A 27551-nucleotide genomic window follows, 5' to 3' on the forward strand; every position below is an offset into this window, starting at 1 on the left:
GCCTTCTCTGAACTGCTAGCTGAAAATTCTTTGCAGGCAGTTTTTTGGGTATTTCAGGGATTATTTCACTTGCTTGCTTTCCTCAAGATTGTTTTGCTGACCAATATGTTGTCCAGTGTTTAACACTATTATTTTATACCCCTACTGCCCCCAGTTATTTAAAGCAGAAAGCTGTATCTTGTCATTGTTACCTCATCTTGGGTAAAAGCTGAACGGTCAAGCCTTATCCTCTCAGTCTTAAGTCCACCAGTCTGGTTTGTGATACAAAGTACCCATCTTGGCAGTGGGGTTGTTGCTCAGTAGTGGCCTCTGCCAGGCATGCATGAGACACTGAGATCAAGCCTCAATACCACAAAAACAAAACAAAATACCCTACCTGCCCACCTGTCACCTGCCAGGCTTGTATTCTGTAAAACCTTCTCTTTGGCATAAAAGTATGAGTCATAACTCACACCAGCCCCAAGCAGGATTCTTCCTTACCTGGATAAAGCAATCTGTGGTTGTTTTTTCACTTGTTCTTTCATAAAAAATAACCTGGATTTAGTTGCCTGCGTTGCATTTTGGTCTGCATCATTTTCCACTTCTGTATCTACAAAAAATATATTTAGACTTTCTAAGCTTCGGTTTCCTCACCTGTAAAATGGAGATACGAACCAGGTCACATTTTGAAGACTGAATGAAGCAACCCACATAGTTTTAGCACAATGTCTGCATGCGGCAATATTGCTAAATTTGGTCTTTATTTCTCATTGCTTACTTCATTTAAATTACTGTCAGCATGTACCTGGGCTGATCATTGCCTTTCTTGAAATGTTTTTCACTTTGTGTCTGCTACAATACTTTTGGTTCCCCAGTTGCATCTCAGCTTTGTTATCTGTCAAATATCTCAGGGTAGTCTTCACTATTTGGGCTGACTTTACAGACCTTATCAAGGTTTTAAATTGTTTCTAAATTGATTACTTCCAAAGTGCATCTCTATCCTGGAACTAGGCCTGGAATACCAGACACAAATATCCTGGTGCATACTCTATGTGTATGGGTTACTGATCTCACCTTTTGGTCTAAGATCCATACCCTGTCCTTCCCCGGGGCCACTCTACCTCACAGGGTGGATGGAGTCTCACCCCTGCAGGCTAAGGTAGTGGAAAGGAAAGCCATGTTTTCTGTATCTTCCCCTTTATGGCCTTCACTGTCCCTGGCAGAGGGTGCAACTCAACTTCTGGTCTCTGATGACAGTATCTTCTCCCATTAAGGCCCAGGTTTCCACTGTGGCTAACAACCTCTGGGATACCTGGCTAAATCCTATTTGGCCTCTCTGCAACTCTGTTACCTGTGCAGCCATCTCCTCAGCCTGGAATGCTTCAGGTGGTTACTGGCTCTGTTGCAGCCTTAACTGATGCAGTTCTCTAATAGGTACTGGAAAATCAACACATTCAGAGCAACCCTCAAATTCTTCTTCCTGGTGCTTTTTTTTTCTCCATTTTGGCCGTACTTTCACTTTATTAACTGTGCCTGAGCCTTCCTCCACACTGCTTTCCTTCTCATACCTCTATCCCAGCCATTAGCACATCCTGTGGGCTCAACTTTATTAACACACTTACAGTGTTTCTCCACCTGTAGGGCTGTCAGTATCCTTGTTCAAGCCGTCATTAACTCTTGCGAGGACTACTGCAGTCTTCTACTTTCCACAGCAATCAGAGACCTCATAACATGCAAACCAGATTATGGTACATGGTATTAAACATCTCGCACTGGCTTGTGACCTGGGTCAGAGCTCAGCTGTGCGAGGCCAGGACACCGCTGCGCAGGACGGCCGCAGCGCATGCTCCACTGGGCGGCGCTCCCCAACTGCTGGGAGCCGCGGGGATGCGCGGAGGCGGAAGTCTTGGGGGCACTTCCCGGCGTCTGGCTTCCCCGTTAGCTTTGGGAGTAACCTGAGCAGGGTGGGTGGTGCTTGGCCTCCCCACGTGGGGTCCGCTGGGCTCCAGGTTCCCTCCCACTGCTATAACCCGGCGCCAGCGTCAAGCCCCGCGGTGTGGGTCAGTGGCTCCGGAGGGCGGCCGGGTGAGCGCAAAGCGGGACCTGGGTTAGCGGTGGGGGGCTGGGGGGGCGGTGGAGGGTGCGGGGGTGGAGGGTGCGGGGGTGAGGGGTGGTGTGGGGTGAGGACAGCGCCCTGCTGTCCACCGGCCCCTGTCCCCACTGCGGCTCCCAGCTCGGCTCCCCGCGCGCTCAGCTTGCGCCCCTGGGGTGCCTGTCTGCAGTGGGTGGCCGAGGCATCTGCCCTGCCCCCTGAAGTGCCCACCCTTCCAGGGCGCTGGATTACATAAGCAGCTAGCTCAGAGCTGCTGGACTGTGGCGACCGCCGGTCTCCGATCCCCAGCAGTCCTTCCTTCCCTCCGTTAGCTCCGGGGCAGCCCGCCCTATTCTTCATTCATTGCCAAAGGCTTGGCCGCAGGGTTCTGGTTACTAGGCCAGCGACGCTGCGGGTTGACCAGTTCACACTTTGCTGCCAGTGCTTCACCTCCGTGACCCTAGTTTCCTGAAAAGTGAGCTCAATAATACGTCCCTGGGTTGGTGGGAGGGAGACTGACTGCCTATCCGAAGTGCCCTCCAGGGTGGCACCCTGAAGAACTTAGTGGCAGTGGTGCTGTTTGCTGCTGTGGTTGTCATCCTCCTTGTTGTTACTAGAACACTAATGACAGGCTGCGTCGGAGCCTTTTCTTGGGCCACCCCACCCCATTTTTCAAAATGTGTGTTGTGCAGCTGACACGTGCATGGTACTTTGTTCCTTACAGATAGACAAAGTTGAGAGAGCCAGGCTGTGCGGAAATGAAGGCAGAGGGCAATTAACTGGATTGTTACAAAATCGAAAGAAGTAAGATAAAGGTCCTGAGAGCCCAGACTAGCGCCAAGGAAGGGGCCACAGTGTTTTCTTTTTCCTTTCCTTTCCTTTCTCCCCCCCCCTCCTTTTGTCTCTCTTTCTATCCCCCCCCCCCCCCCGTCTCTCTCTGTCTCTCTGTCTCTCTCTGGTTCTTTCTTTCCCTCTCCTTTGAATTCCCTGTCTCTTCCTAGATAGAATTGCTTGTCCTGTTGGAAGGGACAGTCAGCTGGGTGACATTTCCCTTTGAGTGGCTTCAGCTGTCATCCTTGGGGAGCATCCTCTGTCAGCTGGTCCAGGTTCTCTAGAATGGGAGCTGTGCAGAAATCAGCTGCTGCAGGATACTTATTTTAAATTGTGGTGGTAACCTTTAATGTTTCCCTTTAGGTCCACACCTATTCTATCCTAATAGACTGTGGGGAGATGGTCGTTATGATCAAAGGTAGCCCCAGGCCATTCCCAGCTATGGAAGGGCACACTTGGGACTAAAAGCAGTGGCCTTGCTTTGCCAGTGCAGACTCAAGATGACCTTGGCTCCTGTCTGCAATTTCGAGACTCACTATTTCTCAGAAAATAAGTCCAGGAGGAATTTTTTAACAGAAGAGAGTCAACTCATTTTGATAATTCTTTGAAAACTTGTGCAGTACGTGGTGTAAATACATTTTAAAAGACGATAGTACAGTTTTGAGCTTTGATTGACATATAATAGGCTATATTTAAATAGTATATTTAAGTACATGTGTACACCTGTGAGATCAGTTCAATATTATGAACCTGTACATTCTCCTCAAAAGGATTCCTTATGTATGTCCCCTGGTAATCCGCCCCACCTCTCCTCTCAGGCATCAGTGAAATTTCTGTCAATATAGATCAGATTGCATTTGCCAAAGTTTTATACTGATGTATCAAATACTAGTTCCTCTCTGTCTCTCTTTTCCTTGGGTCTGGCTTTTTCAATACCACATAATTATTTTGAGATTCATCAAAGGTACTGTGTATTCATTCCTTTTTTTGCTAAGTACACACACACACACACACACACACACACACAATTTACTTATCCTTTCCTTTGGAGTTTCCAGTTGTCCAGTTTTTGGCTTCTGCACCCAAGCTCTTGTTGGCATTTGTGTACAAGTCATTTTATGGGCATATGTATCTATCTATTTATTTAATGTAGAACTGGGCTTTATCTCAGCTGTTTCCTCTATCCAGATATTCTTGGGAGAGTCACATGTCTTCACCTTTTACATTTCCCAGGTCTTTGCTATGCTGTGAGTTTTTGGGTGATCTTTTCTCTTGGTTGGAGGCACAGGGGACTGGTATTAGCTTCTTTTATTTCTCTTGGAGGCTGCCTTTCATTTAACTGTTTTCTCCCTTGGGTGACAGTTTGGAACCTGAAATAATTTAGGGCAAGCACAGAAGTGAGTACATGGTGGGAGGCCAGAACTAGTATTATCTGAATTTAGAAATGTTTGCATTACAAGTGGAAGAAAAAGGTAGAAATTAACAGGTCTGGAGTTTTATGCCTCTTCTTTTGTGTGGGGGGGAGGTGGTCAAGTCTTCATCTAAGTTCTGTCTCCCGTTACTTCTCTAAAACCGATTTCTTTTACCTCGTGGTCAGGAGGCCAGTGGGTATGATGTGGGCTCCAGAGGTCCCATGACCCCGGAGTGGCAGGAAGGGAGATTACTCAGCAAAAAGGGGTTCCTCATTTTCTCCTTCCACGTGTGACGGGAGTCGTTTGTACTTGTCTTTCACCTGACTTTGTCTTTCCCTAAACCTGGTCCAGAACTGTTTATGAGAGCTTTAATTTGCCAGTGCATTTTTGCGTAGTAAAATAATAGCACAGTATTTCCCTAGAATGAAAATGCAGACCTGGAGGCTGCTGGTTTCTCTGGTCCTTGGGATCCTGTATTCTGCTGGGTCCAGGGGGAAGGTGACAATCGTGAATCCTGAAGCCAACATGAATGTGGTAAGTTCTCCAAGTCATGTACTTCTATGGTGTGGCTGTGACAAATGTTATTTCCTTAAACATGGTTACATGGGCTGTGTGAGGCCTAAACTCCATTCTCATGTGCTTAAGGTTATTATGCTTTTCTTTTTCTTCTTCAAATCTTAGATTCTGTTTGCTATATTTCATCCATAAGTGATGGTTTTAGAATACACCGAAAAAAGATTTAATTTAGAATATCTAGGGAACAACGTACGTAGATGCAAAAGTCAGAGTTGCTAGAAAAGATAAGCAAAAATATCTCCATTAATTAAAAGATAAGCAAAAATATCTCTATTAATTAAAACATTGCAATTATTCATCTTAACTAAACATTTAAACCTGAAAGTACTTCCCTTAAGTGTAAAATATTAAAAAATACAGATTATTTAAGCTAATAACAACTTTAAAATAGAAGATGCAGTGACCTAATTTGATAAATCAGTTAACTAAAGACCCTGAGAAAAATTCACAGTGAGTCAAGAGAGTATGGCCTGATAGCATGGTCTTCCGGGCAGTTTCAGTTCTTATTCCAAATCTTTTATTTCTCCCTCTTCTAATCAATTCTTTCATGGAAGAATAATAAAATTAAGTCTTTCCAATTATTTATGATAGAGAGGATAATCAATTATTTACATTACATTTTGTAGATATTGATTCATTTATATGCTACAAAATTGCCAATTAACAGTTATCAATAGATTTCTTAAGGAGGGACTCTGATCATAACTCCATATTTTTTAGTGTAAATTTTTTAGTTCATTGAAAGAAAATGGATTGTATTTTTATGCTTTCTTAGAATGGGACTTCTTAAAATAGTGCTAGCTCTATCTAAATCTAGAAAAGAAAGAAGTAGGTATTTGTGCCTGGCAGTCAGGACAGAAACAAGACCATATGGTATGGTAAGATTAGAAAGACTTGATAGAGAATGTGCTGGAGTCATGACATCAAGGTTTAGCCAAGTATGTGGGTACAGAAGATTTATTCTCGTGATAGAATGTTGGCTACTAGATTGAACAGACTCAAAGGACAGCAACAATTGATTCTTAATAAACCCTGGAAAACGTGTTTGGCATTTTACGTTCTCCTTTGCCTCCTAATGTGGAAGATGGCATCAGGTTCTGTCCATAAAGCGCCCATTGTCCTTTCTCTCTGCAGACCGAAATTATCCTACACTGGGGATTTCCGGCTGAGGAACACCTGGTGGAGACAAGAGATGGTTATATTCTGTGCCTTCACCGAATTCCGCATGGGCGGAAGAAGCCTTCTGTCACAGGTGTGGATGTTTTTGTAGTGCGCTAGGAGAGCTCTGAAAATAACTGCTTTTTGGAATTTAGCTGGTTTTTATGTCTGCAAGCAAGTTCATATTTAACTTTAAAATACTGAAATGAAGTTGATTTTAGACTAATGTACTAAATGTGTTACATTTATGCAAGGCATAGAAAAATACTTTTCAAGAAGTTAGGATGACTCAGCTAATTTCATATTTTGCTTAAAGGGTCAAGGAGATGTTCCTTTAAGGCGATGTTATAATGTCTGTCTTCTCTTTTTGGTTGGTTTGTTTCATGAGGAAGCAGCTCCCTAGTAGAGTGGTGAAAGCCTGTAATTCCAGTACTCTGAAAGGCTGTGGCTGGAGGATTCCATATTCCAGCTCAACTAGGGCAGTTTGACAATTTAATGAGACCCTGTCTCAAAAAACACGAAGAGAAAATCCTAATCAAACCAAAACGGAAAGAAAAAATTAAAAGAGATTGGTAATATACTGCAGTGTGAAAGTCCTGGATTCACTCTCTAGTGCATCAAAAAACAAAAACAAAAAACAAGAAAGCATCTTATTTATTGAAATGTTTTGAGCATAAAGTAAATGGCTTTTGTTATTTGAAAATTGTTTAATTTTTTGAAGAGGTAGTATAGTCACATAGTCCTAAAAACAATAAAAGGATGCACAGTAGAATACTTCTGAAATCTCCTTAATTTTTAATCTCTTTATCTCCAAAAATTCATTAGAAGCAAATATAAACATGGATTCTTTCTCTTTTTCTTTTTTCTTTTTTTTTCTGGTACTAGGGATGGAACTCACGACCTCATGCTTGCCAGGCACCACTGAGCTAAATCCCCAGCCCCTAAACATGGATTCTAGTTTTCTTCTGCCTCCTTTTTAACTCAAAAGGTGGCATATAATGCACACCCTTCTGTTTTTGAATGTTTTATTAAATATTTTGGTGATCTTTCCATATAATACATAGAATACTTTCTGTATAGATTACATATTCCATTATACAGTTTTATCATTATTTATTTAATTACTGTCCTATTAGTGAGCATTGAGCCATTTCTAGTTTTCAGTTAATAAATATTGCTGCTGCAAAAACCTTTTATGTAAGTCCAGTTATAAAATGCATTTTTATAAATAAAATTTTGGGGTCAGAGGGTGCATAGATTTGTGTTTTTGGTACATATTGTTAAAAACCCTAAATTGTTTTCCTTGTGCATTTCATAAACACTCTCATTAGGAATATATGAAAGTTATTATAGATTTGGATTTATACATATGTCTTTCATTTTTTAATTCAAAAAGTTGCAATTTTCAATGCAAGGAATTCTAGACAGACTACTTAAAATCGTTAAACGATATAAGAAAGCAAATCTTTATTCAGTCATCTCTCTAGACATAGCCTATTCTTTTAACATTTTCTCTTCTAGAAATTTTCCTAGAGACATGAAAGTTAGATTAAGGTGTTGGATAATTATCTCTTCACTGTTAAAGTTTTACATGGGCAGAAGAGCCTTCTTTATCTGTTTCTTCTTAAATCATTATTAAAAGTAAACTTCAAAACGGTCTGTATCAGTTTGAGCTTAGTATCTCTGTATATATGTCTTTTCTTAAGGTAATCTGATTTACTGATTTTTTTCTTTCATAAATTCTAACTATAATAAGGTACGTAATAAGTACATAATAATGCTTAAGTGGCCATGATAATTCTTTCTGAAATTTAATTTCTATCTTAAGATTTTTTTATGGCATGCTCTTAATCTTCCCTTTTATAAATATGTCATTGAGTGATGAGTTGCAGTGGGGGCTTCTAGTTTTTCCTTTGCTTAATACACATAAAACACTTATTTTATGCCACTGTAAGTATATGATTTTGGTTTCTTTCCCTCCTTTTTTTTTTTTTTTTTAAAAAAAAGAATAATCCTTATACTGATCTCAGACCCAATATAAATAAGTGTTGATACTATTTTTCTTAACTTTGCCACTAACAAGACTAGTAATGTGCCTCATCTTTGAAAGGAGCAGGGAGTCTCAGTAATGCCATACAAAAGAGTGTACCTTGCTTCTTTTTCTGTATCCATCTCTAGGCTTCTCTCTCTACATAGCATGTGTCACACTACTGCAAGGGAAGGGTCAGGGGCTTGGGATGTAGTGACCATGAGTCTTGCTATGTTCCCAAGCGGTAAGAGGAAGCATAGAGGATCTTAGTGCCAGATCTAGGTCAATCATTATATCTGTGTTTTACACTGTGGGTCCTGGATTCTTCATCCATAGCAATAGTGAATTGATTGGATAATCTTGAAATTCTCATTTATTTGTTAGCATTCTGTACTTCTGTGGCTGTGTTCTGTAGGGGACAAGGGTGTCAGGATGGGGAAGTGGATACTCTTGGTCTTCAGAATGGGGAACATGGATTGAAAGTCTAATTCTGGCCACAGCAGTAGGTCCCTACCTTCTTTGGTTCTAAAGTGTCCTATGAGTGGTACCAGTGACGTATATATAGTGCTACGAGTTGACCTCTGAGGGGACTTTTTAAGGCAATCTGTGATGAAGAATTGTGATTTTCCTAAGAATTGTACTAGTATTTTTCTGATGATTTGCCTTCCACAGTTCAGGGCAAAATGTGGGGCTGAGGCACTTTATTGCCCTTCTTGTCTACTGAAGAGCAATTTTGTCTGTGCTGTTACTTTGACCCAGTGAAAGCCTTAAAAAATACCTAAAGTCCTTTACACCAACAGTGGAACTCATCCTGATCTCATGCGTGCCATTTTCCCTTCAGACTTCCTGTTAATAGCACCCTCCTCTTCCAGTGACCTAGACTAGAAACTGCAAAATCTTCATTTTTTATTTTCCCTTTTTTCAGTACTGGGGATCTAATCCACGCATACTAGCCCAATGCTGACCACTTAGCTACATCTGCAAGCCTTACAAAATCATTCCTGACATCTACCTTGAAGTAGCTGTCAGGCCCTCGTTAGCCAGCGGCGCTCTGTCCCTTCATTTCTCCCGTTCTCTGACCAGCTTGTCTTAAGCTCTTGTTACCACTGAGTGGAGTACAGACAGTAGTCTCAGAAGCCGAGGAGAGGCTTGACGAACTTCCATTTTTTGAACTCCCCATATTTTAGAGAAGAAAATTCAGAACAGGAATATGGAAATTTGGTTTGCTGATGATTTAAAAAATTAATGCTTTTAATACATAATCCCATCTATCTGTACTAATTATAAGTAATTACACAATATACTAAAACATCTTTCATTTATTGGGACTACTTTCCTTATAGAATACAACTGTACAGCTGAATAGTGATCTTATTTTTAAACTTTTTTGCCACATATATTTATTTAAAGATAAGCCATGTTTTCTTGATTACCAATATTTTGTAATAAAACATGTCCTTTTTCCTAGAGCTCTTACATATTCTCTTGAATAATGACATTAGTGACAATATAGATTATGAATTTCATCTTGTAAATACTTTTTTTGAAAAAGGAAACTTGTATTGCTTCAATACATTTTGGATATTGGTGACTTTCTTTTTTAAAAAGTTGTTTTTATTAGTACATATTTTTCATACATAATGTTTGCATTCCTTGCGGGGAATTGGGAATGGGAGCATCTTTCAGCTTTGACTCGGTGAGTTCCTCCAGCTCACTTCAAGGTCTTTAGACGTTGGGGACCACTAATTCACAATGGCTAAATTTGTATACTTCTTTAAGAGTTGATCGAATGGAGGCTTGGGATTTTCAATACCTCCTATTTGAGATTTCCCATTGACTCTTCTTACCATATGGTCATCTACACCCTCTTGAGCTATCCCAGGATTATTCTCCAGGTCAAGTCCTTCTTAGCATGTGACCATCTACACCTTCTTCAGTCACCCCAGGATTTTACTGGAAGGACAAGATCCTTCTTAGCATATGATCATCTATGCCCTCTTGAGTGTTCTGCCAAAGTGTAATCCTGTGCTAGCCCGACCTATCACTGTATACACCTAATAAGTAGTGGCTGCTTTGGGAGTGGATATTGACTTCCCAGCTTTGATGTACTGCTATACTTGCCTGTGTCTTTTTATTTTTCTTGCCATACTCTTAAGACAGACAATTGGGACTCTTGGCCAGGATCCTGATACTTAGAGAGTTGTATGAACATAGCGTTGGGCCAAGTGACTTCTCTGCTTTCTTAACCTCTGCCAATTTGCCTCTTTTCTGCCTGCCTCCCCATTCTTGCCTGTCCTACATAGTTTTGCAGGATGATGTTGCTTAAAGGTCAACCATAATTGTTTGATTTTTTCTAGGCAGCAATCTTTAGGGCCCTAATCGATGAAGATGCGTAGATTAATATTCTGTCCTGACTTTCACACCTATCCTTTATAGAGTGGCTCTTGACTACTTGGAGTATATGCATGCTGTTATCCACAGTTAAGCAGTCTTTTTAACAAGTGTTGAACTCTCCTTTTTGCTAGCATTTTAAGGGAACTGAAAGTTAGAAATTAATCATTTATGTAGAAGTGGTTATGTTTGCATCTGTTCAGCCCTTACTTCACAGTCATGAGGTATCAGTATTAGAAGGATCTCAGATTCCTGCTTGGGTCAGAGCGTTGGAGAGCTTATATTTTAACATATTACCCTGGGTACTTAGAGGCATCTGGGCATTTATGATTTGTACCAGCATCCTCATTTTACTGGGTGAGACAACTAGGTTCAAAAAAGAAAAGAAACTTGTCTCAGGTTAAAGGACAATTGTCCTACCAATAGATTCAGTGTTTCTTGAACTTGAGAGAATAACCTTACAAAATTAGTATTGAGCAAGCTGATCCCATGAGTTTCACAATATAGTTTTTATTTGGCTAAAACAAGAAAATGCTGATTCTGCCAGCATTAAAAATAAAATACAAGAAGCAGTAACAACAGCAACATGTAGCTTTACTTATTGCCTGCGAAATTAGCCATTCACTAAAGAAAACAGCAGGGTAGCATGTCTGTACTGAAAAGTTGTATTCTGGTGGCCCGCTGGAATAGGACAGCAGTACAGAGAAACAGGCTTGTAAGACTCCCCAGGCGTTGTGTGTTGAGATTTTTGAATCATAATTGAAAATTCACAGTGTGGTTTAGGAGTTAAGTCTTTGAAAGGAAAAGCTATCAATTTGTGTTTTGGTTTGCTTATTTTAGAGTTCTGACTAATTTCTGAATTTTCTTTCCTTACAGAGAATCTTTTCTTCTAAAGAAACCGTGTTAAAAAAATAAGTGCAGTGCTCTAACAAGTGACAGATAGGCTTTAGTAATCTGATATCTGATTCCTTGACACAGTGGCACTGAATAGGTTCGGCTTTGTGCATCAATGCCTGGGCCCAGTAATGAAGGCTGAGCTCATGTCCAGGCTCACTGCTGCTCTGATGGTGGTTTGGGTTGGGAGCCACTTTCAGATCCTTTGCCTGACCCTCTGGGGTAAGTCAGGGTCCGGTGTGTGGCATGTGTCCTACCCCCAGCTTAGGGATGTTGCAAAGAGCCATGTGGAGTGGGAGCACTGACACTGTCCTTCCCCTTTCCTCCTCCAGAGCTCTTTCTGTTCCTGCGGTCTAACTGCTAAATGCCACTTGTGGGTGAGATTTCCTCACTACCCTCAATGGCAGGCCCTAGGACTACATATTCTGAGTTATCTATGTATTTACTTCGTAGCACTTAAGACGATAAATAAAAAGTGATAACTTGTATAACCACTGTCTTTCCTGTTAGGCTGGTGTAAGTGCTAAGAGGTAGAAATGTTTTCTGTCTCATTTGCTTGCAAATGCTTCAGTGGAAGACTATGGCAGCTCCTGAAACCTTCTGGGGAGTTACCCAGTCTGACCTAGATCCCCACTCTCCCAAATGAGTGTACATGAAGGCTTAAGTAAGTGAGACAAGTGGTATGATTCTAGGGCTCCAGGAGGATCAAAACCCTGTGCAGAGTTCTGGACTCTGGGTGGTAAGACAAAGAGCTTCTCTGGGCCAACCATATTTATTACATTTTCAGACAAAGAATGGAGATACCAAGGAAAGCGCAGGAAATGAGAAAGACTTTGGAAGTCACTTCAAAGACTTCTGCAAGTAGTAAATTATGCCAATTTAGAAGAACTGTCTTGTCTCCACGGTGACATTTATGGTAGGAGTGAAACTTCAGGAGTGAGATGCCTGCAGCTGCAGTCTCTATATACTTAATTAGTGTTGGAGCCAAGGTGTCCTCAGCTGTGGCCTTATCTTGCCCTTTGAGGTGTGTCTGGCCTCACAGGCCACTACAGGCCTCACCCAGGACCAGTGATTCAGAGAGGTTCATTTACTATGAATCAGCTCCCATTGCCAGGCTGAGGCTGAGGCCTAGGACAGACCTATAGATAAACATAGAAAGCCATTAGTTAATTTTAAATCCGCTCAGAGTCACTTTGTAGTGGTCTCCAGCATTTCTTCCCTTTTTTTTTTTTTGTAAGAAAAGCTGGATCAGGGTAAGTCGTGGTTGGATGTTGTCTAGGAGTTGGCCTGCCTTAGCTCCTCTTCGACAGACTATGAATAGAATAAGGAGAAACACACAGATTACTCCAAGTATACCAACATAAAGCCAGAAGGGTGCCTTCACATAGTTGAATGGGTTTAATTGATCAAAGGCATCAGAAAATTTGCCCGAATCTTGAATTTGTTCATCAAATCTTTGAGTTTGTTGGGACATTGACAGCACCTCCTTCTAGAGAACATCAGTACCCACAGTAACATTTGATGGATAGCTCCTTGTACATGTTTCTTTATGTCCTCCCAAGGATGCATAGATTTGTTAGAGTGCAAGGGAGTTGTATAGAAATGAGTGGCCTTGTAATGGCGTATCCTTGTAATAGCTGTAGGCTTCTTATTTGGCCTTCTATTCATAACAAGTTTCCAGCATGCTAACCTGTGTCTGTAATTTGGCATCTATTCCTGCAGTAATTAAGCCAAGCATTCTTTTTGTCCTATGGGTCAGATGTTTTACTAGTGTATGTAACAGATGGGACACCGGAGAGTAAGACCATGTTTCAGTGAGATTTACAGGGACCCAAACGCCTGGCATGTGACCCAGTAGCCTCACACAGTGGTTAAAGGTATAATTCGAACATTTGAAAGAATTAACATTCCAAGATACAGTGCCATATAAGAGTACATGAGGGTTATAAATGAAAATAGAAGGTTGGGAAGTCTGGTAATGTTTTAATTTAAGAATTTCCTTCTTCTGTGATTTAACATTCTTGCCAGTCCTTATGCTCTCTTTTATAAAGGGTAGGGCCAGTTTCCAGAAAGACTATTGTATTGGTTCAGGTATGTGTGCTATAGATTAAGTGTGGCATAGGGGTACAAAGCCCCAAGTCATTTACAAGTTGCACAGGTAGAAATTGTTTAGTAACATTGTCTGAATATGTCCAATTTAGGATCTTCCATGGGTCTATATTGTTTACTCTACCAACGATTTCTCCCTATAGGCTCCAATCAATAAATTCATATTGTCCTATTTTTCCTTTAATTCCTGCCTTGGCCTGACAAGCATCCCAAGGCCAAACAGCCTTTTCATGTATTAGTAAGAGACTAATTACAGAGCAAACAAAGAGTCAACACTGAGACTTCAAAATGTTCCTTGCTCTAGGCCACATTTAGGTTAAACTTCACTTACTCATGAGCTCAGAGGTGACCACAAACATAAATCTGTGGGTGCGTGTGGTAGACAAAACTAGAGGCTGCATCGCCTTGTGGTTAAGTGTGAGCACATTAAAGTGCTAGCCTTGGGCTTGAGTTCCAGTTCTGCTCCTTTGACTGCTATGTGTCCTTGGCAGTTTATTTAACCTTTGTGAATTTTAATTTCTTTTATCTATCACCAGTATCTAATACTTGCCACTTAATTGGTTGTTGCAGTAAGGCCTCTGAAATATCTATCCCTGTATTAATGGGGCTGCAGCTTTTATTTTCTACTTGTCAGTGTTACACTGGCTTTGGTGGTGGTCTCCGATAGCTAATTTTTCTGTATATAGTCCTCTTTGACACACAATGCATTCTGAACTCTGAAGAAAGGAGAAAGATGTCAGAATTTGCTCACTTTAGGCAGAAGATGCTGAAGGAAAAAATGTAATAGGTGGAGCTGTACCTCAGGATCGGGTGACAAACACAGTTGGGTCTGGAAGTTGCCCCCCTCTCGGGACCTCGCAGCTTCTTTTAGAGCTAGATGATTTCCCAGTGTGTCCTGGTGCATGTGTCTTCGCTAAGCCTCATAATTAGCAAAGTATGAAGGACCATGTAAATGGCCCAGCATAATCCTGCCTGCAAGGTGAACTCTAAGCAGTGCTCCAGAGAGTGTCTATGTGGTCTGTGTGTCTATGTGCGTGAGTAGTTAATGTTTTTTCCTTTTACCTTGTTCCCCCTTATCCTATGGGAGATACATTCTAAGACTACCTGGTGGATGCTTGACATTGTGGCTAGTACTGAATCCTATATATACCATGGTTTTTTTCTATATACACACATGCACTCTTATTTATAAATTAGGCATTGTAAGACATTAACACTGATATAAGACATTAACAATAATAATAACACAATACGATAGTTATAACAATATATTATACTAAAATTGCCAACATTATTATTCTTGTGTGTTGGGTCCACTATTAAGTTGAAGAAGAATGACTTAAACACAAGCTCTGCAATACTATGACTATACATCTATAATCAAGATAGCTTCTAAGCAGGGCAGGCAGGCAAAATACAGAGTATAGATATGCTAGACAGAGAGATGATTCATGTCCTGAGTGGATGGAAAAGGAAAGTTTGAGATTTTATCATAGCACTTGACAAGTGCTGCAATTTGAAACTTACGAATTGTTTATTTCTGGAATTTTTCACTTAGTATTTTCAGACTGTACATGACTGGAAGTCACTGAAATCACAAAAGCAAAACCTTGGAATAGGGGCAAACTGCTGTATTTCACTTGTCAAATTCTTACATGTGCACCAGCTGTCACTGTTAGCTGCTGTGTTAGCTGTGTCAGTGTTAGCTGCTGTGGAGCTGCAGTGAATGAGGTGTCAGGCTGCCTTCCTATAGCCGGATAATCACAGTGACTATGGCTGGGGGCAGGAGGACAGCATTCTGAGGTATGCTGAGATGGTTTTCTTTCCCTGCTTGTGTTGCAAGGCACCCTAAACACACTCTGGTGGGTCATCTTGTTCCCAGCAAGTGACTGTGGAAAGTGAGTATGGTGGCCTGGATGGTGGCAAAGGCCACACTTTTTTTCTGAGTTTTTCCCTCTGGATAAGTGAAACATTGTGCTTTCTGTCTGATTATCCACCTTAACTTGCTAGAGATGAAACAGCTGGCAAAAGGTAAAGCCAGGAGTCATATAGCTTGTGGCACAGACCCTCCCCACTTGGCTTTTTTTCTTTCAGATCTTGGGATTGCAGCAATGTCCCTGGTAAAGTCAAGGAAGTGTCTGATCTAGAGAGTGTGCAGATTGGCTTCTGTTGCTTAGCTTCCTGGGATGTGTGCCTTGGAGAGTAGTCTCTTCTTCTTGGTTACCTAATGAATACAACCATCATGGTAAATGCTGCCTATCAAAGTTGTTAGTTTGTATTTGTAGTTGCTATGCTTTGAATTTATGTCTTAAAGTTCATGTATTAGAAACTTAATTCCCAATGTACTTGTGCCAAGAGTTGGGACCTTTAAGAAGTGATTAATATCTATTGTTACAGAAGGCATTCTTGATAAAAGGTTGGATTTGGCCCTTCCCTCTTGTACCCTTTTCTTCCACCTTGCCAGTGGATGACACTGCAGAAAGGCCCTTGTAAGATATATGCCCCTTGGTCTTAGAGTTCTGAACTTGAAATGGGAGAAATCAATTTCTGTTCCTTATAAATTTTTCAACCTCAGGTATTTGGTCTGAGCAGTGAAATGTGGACCAAAAAATAGTATTTGGGGATAGTTTTGGGACAATTCTTTAAACTAGAATTAGTTTATAAAAATCCACTCATTGTTCCATTACTTTGTATAACTTACTTTGGAAAAGAAAGTCTATTCAGTTCTTGTTTTGTTGTGTAATGCCAGGAAGCAAATCTAGAGTCTCATGTATGCTAGACATGCACCGTACCACGGAGCTACATGCTGAACCCCCAAGTATGCTCTTAATAATTGTTGAGAGAGGCCCTAGAACCACCTCCAGGTGCTCAGTAGATGTTTACCAGATGTTATGGCTTGTGTCTAGATGTCCCCCCAATGCCTCATGCACTCATTGGTGGGGCTTGTACAGGTTGGATCTAGAGTGTGTGATGCTGGAATTGATTCATGCTCCACTGCTAGGATTAAGGGCACTAGGATTAAGGGAGTGTTACCACACTGAGTATCTTAGATAACATCAAGGGACAGAAAGAGCTGTGTTAGTCTGCTACCTTCTGCAATGGCACTTTGACTTGGAGCCAGTTGATTAAAAACTGATACCTCTAAAAACTGTGAACCAAATAAACTTTTCCCTTTAACTGTAGGTGTTGGGCATATTGTTCTAGCAACGAGAAAAGTAACTAAGACACCAGAGATGCCCATGTCTAAGTGGCCTCTCTCTGGTCATTTCAGGTAACACACTTTATTCTGAGCCAACTTGATGCAGCAGAGATAGCTGGATCTACACTCTTTTAGATGAATTAGTTTGAACATAGCTATGGATGTGGGTTGATTCACAATAGCCAAGAAAATAGCTAGGAACATGTCTGCTTTATAAGCTCTTTGAGTCATTTCAGCCTGTAGCTGGCTTTGGGAAATGCTCTTTGGCTTGCTGTGATAACTGGAGACAAACCTAATATATGTTTGTATATACCTCACCTGTGCTCTCATAGTTTTTATTTAGGCCAGTGGTTAAAAGGACTTGGGAATGAGGCTAACTTGGTTTTGGTTCTAGCATTGTGCTGGCTGAATGTTTTAGTACAGATTACTTAACCTTTCTCTCTAGCTACTTAGTTTTTTCAATGGGTGTAATCATGAGAATCTTAGGAAACATGGTGCCTAGCACATGCTTGATAGTTGTCTTGACAAACACTGGCAGACACATCATCCAGATGCCAGAATATTTGCTTGGTTTCTGTTATGTGGCTGGGGCAAGTTCAAGAAGACTTTCAGCCCCAGAGCTCTGACAAACTAAAGCTCATAGGAATGGCTGCACAAGCCCTTGGACTTGGGATTTGTTCAAAGTTTAGGGCCTATTCTTTTTGGTGTTGAGCTTCCTTGAATTGTTGAATCCCATGGATTTCCCAGGAGGTACAAAGCAAGGGCCATTTCTGACTTTGCTTCATTCAGTATGAAGTAGTGCACACCTGTACACAAATTCTCATTGCTGTGCAGCAGGAGAGAAGCACTTTATGTACAAATTCCTTCCAAACCAGCAAGGAGCAGGGCGGAGGAGCCAGCAAACCTGAGCTATCAGGTTAGGCAACATGTTGCAGTTACCCTCAAAGCCTGAGTAAATGCTGTGTACACCAAATTTAGCGACTTCATACAGGGGTTTATGGGTTCCCCGAAGCCCATACATGGGTTGATAAAACTTTAGAACCTTAAGAATGGATAGATTTAGGGTTACAGGACACATGTGGGGACCTACCATAACCTCAAAAATATCCATGTGCCTCCCAGCCTTTGCTTTGCTTAAGGAGCCTTCGAGCAACAGCACAGCCTGCTTCAGAAGCCTGGTTCCACTGTTGCTGGCCGTGAGGCTGTGGACAGCTTCCTTCATTAGCCACACAGTGCCTTGGAGTCCACATCCAAAAACATGGTGGGAAAAAGTTGGTCTCTGGTTGTATTAGTATTACATGGCTACTTTAACAAACTACCACTAACATTGTGATTTAAAACAGTAGATTGTTTATCTTACAGTTTCAGAGCTCCAGGGGATGATCTGTTTTTTTGGCCTTTCCAGATTTCAGAGGTTGCTTGCTTCCTTGGCTGATGGGTCCTTGCTCCATCTCCAAAGTCAGGAGGATGTGTTCTCCAGTTTCTTCTAATTCTGACCCTTTCTGCTTCCCTTTTGTAAGGACCCTCGTGATTACATGGCCCCTCTCCTTTTTTCTTAAATAAACCCTGGTGTCCTCCTTATCGCAAGATCATTAAGCACATCTGCAAAATCTTTGTCACCATGCAAAGGTGATATATATTCTCATGTTTTAGGAATTAGGATGTGACCTTCTTTGCAGGGATCATTGTTCTACTCTATTAAAGCAGGGAGCGTATGGGAGAAAATATATGTAAAATGTTTAGCAAAGTCCCTGACATGCTCTGCTCTTGTAACTGTGATTATAGTGCCTGCACTAAAGAATACCACTTTTTTTTCTTTTTCTTTACAATGCTTGTTTTCTAATAATATTTTACACATTTACATACTTGTGGCTGGCGGGGAGTGCTGTTTATTGAGTTCTGCCCTTTATCGGCCATGTCATCTTCTATGCTTTGGGAAAAGGCACATTTCAGAACTGAGTAAATCGTGTAAGGTTTGTGCTCACATCCTCAATCCTGTGCCTCCTTCCTCCTTGTTCTCAGTTTTACTTCTTTCCCAGACCTCCGCTGCTGCTTCTAACTGGGTTTGCGCGTGGAAAAGTCCCATCCGGACTCTGTCCTGGCAGAGGAGGTCAGTGCTTTGGGAGACAGGAGGAGCTTCCCCACGCCTGGGGTCACCTTCCTTCTGCGCAACCACATTCAGTTTCAGATCCTGAATAATCCACTCCTTGCTTCCTCCTGGCTGGGACTCCTCTGACCCTAACCCAGTTAGGGGTTGTGCTGACCCTAACCCAGTTGCTTCCAATAGTAGAGCTGAGGAGGCCACCATGAAGACATCACTGCCCTCTCTTTGCCAAAAAAAGAACTCTCTAGGTTTTCTCTTAGCCCCCAGCTGTTCTTGGGCTTAAAGAGCAGGGAATTTTGGCAATTATTGTTATCACACTCAAGTTTATGATTTCAAACTTCTTATGATTTTTTAAAACTTCCTAAGATAACCTTGGATCTTCTTTATTGGACACAGCCTATAAAATGCTGAATCTACTCTCTTGGTAAAAATTTTTTTTTTTTTTTTTTTTTTTTGGTCTTTTTTGTCTTTATCGGTACCAGGGATTGAACTCACGACTGCCTGCTTGCAAGGCAGGCGCTTATGCCGCTGAGCTAAATCCCCAAATTTGATCTTATTGATGTAGTGTTAAATTTAAGCCACATGTGGTATGGGACACCTGTAATCCCAGTGACTTGGGAGGCTGAAGCAGGAGGATTACAAGTTTAGGCAAAGGCCAGTCTGGGCAACTTATTGAAATTGTGTCTTAATTGATTTTTTTTCTCTTTCAGACAGGGTCTTGCTGTGTAGCTCAGACTACGTTTGCACTTATTATATAACCCAGGTTAACCTTGAACTCACAGAAATTCTCCTGCCTCAGCTTCCCAGATTCTGAAATGACAGGCATGTGCAACAACACCCAACTTAAGATTGTGTCTTAAAAAGTAAAAAGTGTTGGGGATATAACTCAGTGGTACAGCATCCCTGGGTTCAATATCTGGTACCACAAAAATCACAAAAATCAGATTGGTCTGATTTTTAGACAGAGGGATGTCTAGCATACAGTTGTTGCTTACTAAAGATTTGTTTAGTGTATGGTCAGTGGCCTCAAAACTGAAACCAGCTTGAAGTCAGATTTCTTTGACTTCCAAATTTTTGTTTTTTTTCTGCTGCATCACTGTTTCAGGTGCAAAATAAACTTAAACCTACACGTAGATATACACAAATCTATAAACATGTAATCTTTTTCTATTTAATTTTTTAATCCAATTTAAATTTTTTGATTAGGTTGTGTGTTTTTAGAGCAGCTTCAGGTTCACAGAATAATGGAGAAGTAAAATTGATTACTTTGAAATTTTGACATTTACGAATACAGTTACTGTGAGGGCCAGTGTATGGAGACACCCAGGCGTCTTCTGCCTTTTCTCAGTGGAGTTGGGAGCATCCCCCCGCTGTGTATTTGTTATAGTTGAAGAAGCTGCAGCAGCGGCACATTGTTACCAGCAAGCAACAATTCACAGTTTACCTAAGTTTATCTCTGGATGTGATGTGTTTGGTGGGTTTAGCCAAATGTGTGACGGTGTTTATCTACCATTACAGTATCACATAGAGTTCCAGGGTCCTAATGACCCTCTTTCCTCTGCCTCTTTCTCTCCTTTCTCCCCCAACCAGAATCACTATTTTTTTTTTTACTTCCTCTATAGTTTGGTCTTTTCCACAATATCATATACTGTGCAACGTTTTCAGATTGCGTTTTTCCCTTAGGAACATGCATTTCATGTTCCTTCACACCTTGTAGCTCGTATCCTTTTAGAACAGGATAACACTTCATTGTCTGTGTACCACAGTTTATCCATCCATGTGCTGAAGGATATCCTGATTGCTTCCAGCTTTTAGCAATTATAAGCAAAGCTACCAGAAGCACTCATACACAGGATTTTATATGGACATAAGTTTTCAATTCCTTTGGGTAAAATAACCAAGAAACATGATTGCAGGATTGAATGGTAAGAATATATTTAGTTTGTAAGACACTGCCAAACTGTTTTTCAAGGTGGAACTACTGTTTTGCATTATTTTGAGCTATAAATGATAGTTCCTATTGCTAAAACTGGTACTGTCAGTGTTTTTGAATTTGGGCTGTTCTAATAGGTCGATAGTAGTATCTCATTGTGTGTGATCCTTTTGTTTTGGTTTATTTTGTTAGCATTCATTGAAAGAAAAGCAATTTATGGAGCAAATTTTAGAAACTGTTTTGTGGGTTGAACTCTAGGAGCACTGAGATATATCTCCAACCTTTTATTTTCTTTGTTCAAAAAAAAGAATCTCACCAAATTTTACATGCTGGCATCAAATTTGCAATTGTCCTATCTCCACCTTCTGAATAAATGGGGTTATAGATGTACCTGCTGTGTCTGGCTGTGAATAAACGTTTCACATGTTCCTAAAACATACATAAATTTTTTCAATAGTTAGTTGTTTTGTAATTAAGCAAGTAAAAATATTTCAGTTTTACTGCTACTTATTAGCCCTGTTTTCTTTAAGTTTTTTTTTTTTTAAACTAGGGTTACATGGGAGTAAATCCCTACATCATGACTTTGTTTTTCATCATTCACTTTGAGATAGTTTAGCAAATGTTCTGTTTGTTTTGAAGCTTGGGGATACTAATCTCCTAAACATGCGTGCTGTTTTTCAGGTCCCAAACAAGTTGTCTTTCTACAGCATGGCTTTTTGGCAGATTCCAGTAACTGGGTCACAAACCTTGACAGCAGCAGCCTGGGCTTCATTCTTGCTGATGCTGGCTTTGACGTGTGGATGGGGAACAGCAGGGGAAACACTTGGTCTCGGAAACACAAGAATCTGTCAGTTTCTCAGGATGAATTCTGGGCCTTCAGGTATATTTCAGTTGGTTATGACTGTGGTCTTTTTCCTTAGTGGCCTTAAAGCAGGCACATGAAGAATTCAGCAGAAGAGGCTGTTAGATGAGTAACTCTGAAATTGCAAGAGACTGTTGTCTCTTGAAAGATTTTAAACCTTCCAGGAATCAAATAAGCAGTAAGGTAAATGATTTAAATAGGCCTTATATTCAGTTGTGAATTCCTAAGTTATTTTGTCATTCTAGCTGATGTGGGGCCTGCTGGTGAACATTGTTCCCATAAACCTCTTCCATTTTTCATAAACACATCTTCCATATGTTAACTTTTCTTCTTTGCAGAAATTCTCTTCTATCTTACTTCTGCCTTTCCCAATTAGCTGCCATATGATTTTGGGCATGCTGCACAATCCCTGCCTGTTTCTTTCTTAGCAATGGGGATAGTAAACACTTGCCTCATAAAGTCATCAGGGGATTAAAGGAGGGGATACTGGGAAACAGTCTCCACAGAACTTGACACATTGCCAGTGTATAGTGACAATGTGCTAATCTGCTCGTGACACACACCTTGTTCGACACTGTATCTTGTTGCACTGAGTATTAGAGAAGATTAGCTCTTTGGATGTCTCCAGGCTTGCCTCCTATTTGTACTACTAGAGCCTTCCTATACACAAGAATGAGAATTTTTACCAAAAGGCATGTAGAAGAATATATATACTGTTGCACTACATGCTTTAGGGAAAAACTGAAAACCACTCACGTGCCTGTCCTCAGCAGTGAACCAAACGGACAGGCAAGTAAAGTATGGAATATTAAAAAGCAAAAGAAGAACAAATACCTAAATTCTTTGTACTAACATGGATAAACATAGGGGTGGAAAAAATGTAAAACTGTATGGTCTTATTCATAGAAAAATCTTACAGTGGGTGAAACAGACTTATAATGGGAAAAATGAGCATAATAGTTATCTTTGGAGGCATAACGAGAGGGGAGTCCAAGGGGAGCCCAGTGGGCCTCGTAAGGTTCAGTTTTCTGAGCTTAGTGTTGATTTACTCAACTGTGTTCAATTTATGATACTCTGCAAGCTTCATGTTTAATATCTGAGTGTTCTTCTATTTTATGTGCAGTTTTAACAACAGAGTTCCTTTTTTGATTCCAGTTTTGATGAAATGGCAAAATACGACCTACCAGCTTCAATTGACTTCATTCTGAATAAAACTGGTGTAAAGCAAGTGTATTATGTGGGTCATTCTCAAGGCAGCACAATAGGTATGTAAGGAATAGGGACGGGAAGGTCATGTGTCTTTCTTACAGTTTATACTTATTCTTAAAATTAGTGAATATAAAAAGTTAGTTGACATAGTTGTTTTTGTTTTTAATGCCAAGCAGAAATCACAAATAGGACAAAGAATTTGGTAGCAATCTTTCATGGAAGTTCAGACTTTAAATTACATGGCTAAATATGGAATATCATTCTCTAAAAACTGAAAGAATTAACGTGAGCCACATTGTAATATTTATTTTTCAAGTTAAGCACTATCGGGGCATGACACAGTAGAAAACAGAAAGTTTCCTAAGGAACTTGGAAAATACGTTTAAAGTTAAGTGGAGGGCTGGGCTATAGCTATGTGTGGAGCACTTACCTAGTGTGTTTGATTTCCAGCAATGTAAATAAACAGTTAACTAGAATCTAACTATAAGGATAATGGGTTGCACTTAATTGCTAATCCATTTTTAAAGGAAAATGGATTTTAATTTATGTTGATGATAATATTAATGTGCTTATTAGAAATAAAAATAGTTTAAAGAAAATACAAATTATCTGTAATTCTAAAAAGCAAATTTCTCGAATTAGGAACTAGAGGGAACCTGTCCTGTAATTTGTTTATTTCTCCCTTTTAGTGTTCCCTGTGACTAAAACTTTTATGTTCATGTCCTTCAATACTAGAAAGAAAAATTATTATATGAAAAGCATGCATGCTTTTAAACAGGTATACAGCTATGCTTTACTCTTAGAAAAACAGACTTGGTTGTTCATTTATATTCCTTCTTTCAAAACTAGTTTACTTCTGTGCTGTGCCTGACTGATTTCTTCAGTGACATTCTAAGGCTAAATGGCAAGAAGAGACTAAGGGGGCTCAAAGACACTTTAAGGTACTCTTTTAGAGTCCTTGGTGACTTAATTGAATGGGGCTATAGATTAAAGATAGGCCAGGGAGATGGAAGTCGTAGGGTGGAGCTGTGGAAATGTAGTCTTACAGTTCACACAGTTTAAAGGCACCTTCTGGATTTCTTCCTGTGGATATGTAGGTTGGAATTTGGAGCAATTGCTTAACAAACATTTGCTTTGCTAACTTAGTTTGCTTACTCAGAGGTTCAGAGGGTCCCTTCCTAAGTGTTCTGACTCTGAGGACTGAGTTGCTTACTGGGTCATTGGGTTGCTGCTGGGGGCCTTATGAATGACGTTCCTTGTTTTTTCTAAGAAGACCCAGAAGATGGAATTTCTGTTGTCTTTTTGTTCCCACAGGTTTTATAGCATTTTCACAGTTACCTGAACTGGCCAAAAAGATTAAAGTATTTTTTGCCTTGGCTCCTGTGGTTTTAGTAGATTTTGCTAAGAGTCCTCTAACCAAATTAGGACGGTTGCCAGAGCATCTCTTGGAGGTACTTAACTGCCCCACCCCTGCAACATTTCCTCTTCCTGTCTGAAGAACTGACTGTGGGAGGGAGAATCTGCCATGGTCCTCCTCTCCATTTACTGTTAGTGGAGATGTGGGCTTTGCTTTCTGCCTTCATTCCTGCTTCCTATCCAGTCTTGGTTACTTTGATCTCATTGCTGAGATAAAATACGCAATGACCAAAATTAAGGGAGAAAAGGTTTATTTAGTTCACAGTTTGTAGAGGTTTCAGTGTGTTACCAGCTGGCTCCAGGGCAGAGTGGTACGGCAGAAGGGCAACTGCTCAAGGTGACAGAAGACAGCAAAAGCAGCAAGAGCAAAAAGCGAGGAGAACAAGCCTTTTTTGCTCCCTTATATTGTGTGTAGGCTACAGCCCTTGGGTGGGTATAGTACAAACACCATCTCCATGCTGTCCTCTTGCACAAGCTCAGGATGTTTACAAAGTAAGGCTGCTGACCCCCTGCTGAGTCACTTAGTTAAATTCCTGAACTTCTCAAGTCAACACAATGAACAACATCCTAGAGCAGTAAGGGCATGGACACCCTAGGATGTAGATGAGTTACTTACATAAGCGATTTCTAAACTTGATACAATGTGTCAATCATTACAAGGTGGTGCATCATTAACTGTACACTACAGCTTTGTATACTCCCAGTTAACATGTATTAGTACAGCTTCCTACCTACTACACAAAGAAAATGCAAAGTTTTCAAGAAAATAATTTAAACACTTATGCATTTATTCTTTATCCCACAAGATAAGCCTATTCATAGCAGTAATCAAGATGTGAGAGAAAGGAAATGTGCCTTTCCTACATACCTATCTCTAGCCACATCCCTAAAGTTACTGTTTCATTATATTTTATCATGTGACTCCTATGAAGCCAATGACTGCCCTATGCCTCAGTTCTAAAATTATATAACCCTAAATTCTGTTCAAGGAAGAAATAGCTCTCATAAGAAGGAGTTATGAGGCCAGTTGGCCCATGCATTTTAGGTTTAATATATGATATGTTGCATGAATGCACACATACACACACACACACACAAACACACAGTCCTGTACAGACATGTATAGTCACCTGTCATATAGTGGCATTTATTTCAGTAGACATTGCATATTTGATGGTAATTCCATAAGATTATAATAAAGCTGAAAGATTCCTGTCACCTCATGATGTCATAACTAATGCATTGCTTATGGAATTGTGGCAGTGCTGGTATAAACAAACCTGTGCTGCCAGTTACACAAAACTATAGACATATTGTATGTGTAATTCATAATATTTGATAGTGATATATTTACTGTCTTTTTAAATCACTATTTTAGAGTATACTTTTGTAAAAAGGCTTACTGTATGGTAATATATCATGATATTGGTAGCAACATTTGTACGTTTGTGTTCACCATGCCTCTTAATTGCATTAAGGATCCAGGTCAAATGATTGACCTGTACTATATAGGTTGGTGTCAGTGCACCCTGTGATGTTTGTGACATATAACTGTACTTTAAAACCAGGGATAACAGCACAGGAAATATGGATGATATTCTGATCTCAAAATCTGACACTAATATAATATGGGATTTACTGCATCAGTGACCATGCAGAGAAGATATAAACACTCTGACCAAATATGTTTTTAATGCCTTGGGTAATAGGAGCATTGATTTTCATTGCAAAGTTCAGAAATTAAAGATTTTAATATGGATGCTATCCAACTGTATAGATTATTCTACAGATTGGATGTTTCACTCTCAGAAAGCCATCACATTAATTCATTTTTAAAAATTGTTGCATAATAAGTTTTGGACTATGAGGAACTCCTGTTCATTTAGCCAGAATGCTTTGGTAGACATTCAGATTGTTTGCTGATTTGCTATTGCTGCATCTTTACAACCTTTTGGGGGGCATATCTAAATTTTCTATGGGGAATTGAAATTTCTGTGTCATAGAAATGTATGTTTTTAATTTATTTAATCTTTGGAGATTGTAGGGTAGTAGCTTGATAGACATTCAAACATTTACTCCCCTTCTCCAATTAAAAAAATAAAGAAAACAACAGACTGTGGGCTGAATTTGACTATATGAAATTAGATGCATGCATAGTTGGCAGGTCTTTTGGAGGTCATGAATGATCCATTGGAGACAAATGAAAGCTATTTGGGGATGCCCCTGGCATAACTGATCAAAGCCCTTTCCCTTTGCAAAAGTTAATTCTAAATTTATCTTGTTTTCTGCCTTTGTTTTCATTTTAAGAATTTAAATACATACTTGGAACACATCTGATTTTGCCTAGTAAACTTACTGTGTCAGTATCTTTGAGTATTTGCTGGTTGACTCTGCTTCTGAGGCCACACTTGAGGATGCTGCTGTGTCTGTGCTTCTGAGGTGGGTCATGGAGACTGATACATCAGATACCTGAGTTACCATTGTGCTTCTTTGTTTTTTAGAAATTATTTGGGCACCAAGCTTTTTTACCCCAAAGTGAGATCTTGAAGTGGCTAAGTACAAACGTTTGTACCCATGTCATTATGAAGCAGCTTTGTGGAAATCTTTTCTTTCTTATCTGTGGATTTAATGAGAGGAACTTAAACATGGTACGTATATGAGCAGTAAGACTTGATTCAAACTTCCGGTAAGTTTGTCTGTGAATTTGCTTGTTTGTGTCAAATGATATGGGAGATCTAGTGAGCTCATTTAGACCCTACAAGGTGTTTCTCTTAGGAATCAGCTTCAGCGGACACCTAAAATACTGTCTGCTGCTGCTCTCTTGGTGGGCTTTAGTCAGGATCCTACATCAAACACAAATGGAGACTATTTCTGTCACAATTTAAGTTGTAATATTTATATATTTAGTCTAGTGGTTTATTTCTTTAAAAATTATGTTTAAATTTGAAGTGGTTGTGTATATGCATACATTTATATGACATGCATGCACATATGAGTTATATGTATTCTTTTACTTTTTAATAGAAAACAAATCATTGACCAGCAATATGCTGGTGTTTATAGATTTATTTGTCATTTGTATTGCTGCATGTTGAAAATAGGTTTTAAAATTCTGGAATGAAGATCCTAGGGAATTTTTTAAATAATGTTACCATTTTTCTGATGATCAAAGCAAGGTATGATTGTCATTCAAACTTAAAAATTAAGAAAAACATGAAAAAGTGTAACTGCAATGTGTAGAACCCCTTGTTCATCCTATTTTTGCATTTCCTTCATAAGCACTCTATGTGCTTGTTCACGTTTTAATAGGACATCTTTGTAGATGAAGATTTTTTTAAGCCCAATCTTATGTATTTG

At 40.0% G+C, this 27551-nt stretch overlaps 1 protein-coding gene across 2 annotated transcripts in view; it reads left to right on the forward strand.

Annotated features, from left to right (window-relative positions):
- The first annotated feature begins 1860 nt into the window (after nucleotides 1-1860).
- Nucleotides 1861-27551, forward strand: part of Lipa (lipase A, lysosomal acid type) — a 37539-nt gene continuing 11848 nt past the window's right edge. The window contains exons 1-7 of one of the 2 annotated variants that reach the window (XM_003473550.5): nucleotides 1861-2064; nucleotides 4737-4848; nucleotides 6025-6142; nucleotides 21389-21587; nucleotides 22725-22834; nucleotides 24093-24229; nucleotides 26696-26842. In XM_003473550.5, the coding sequence (XP_003473598.2) occupies nucleotides 4738-4848; nucleotides 6025-6142; nucleotides 21389-21587; nucleotides 22725-22834; nucleotides 24093-24229; nucleotides 26696-26842 (822 nt within the window). In that variant the 5' untranslated portion in view covers nucleotides 1861-2064; nucleotide 4737. Of the gene's footprint in view, nucleotides 2065-2851; nucleotides 2876-4736; nucleotides 4849-6024; nucleotides 6143-21388; nucleotides 21588-22724; nucleotides 22835-24092; nucleotides 24230-26695; nucleotides 26843-27551 lie in introns of those variants that run through there. The other variant, XM_063239484.1, reaches the window with a different exon arrangement.

This window comes from Cavia porcellus, unplaced genomic scaffold (genome assembly GCF_034190915.1).
Source record: "Cavia porcellus strain 051 isolate PalLab524CR breed Dunkin Hartley unplaced genomic scaffold, mCavPor4.1 scaffold_28, whole genome shotgun sequence".
NCBI classification, from domain to species: domain Eukaryota; kingdom Metazoa; phylum Chordata; class Mammalia; order Rodentia; family Caviidae; genus Cavia; species Cavia porcellus.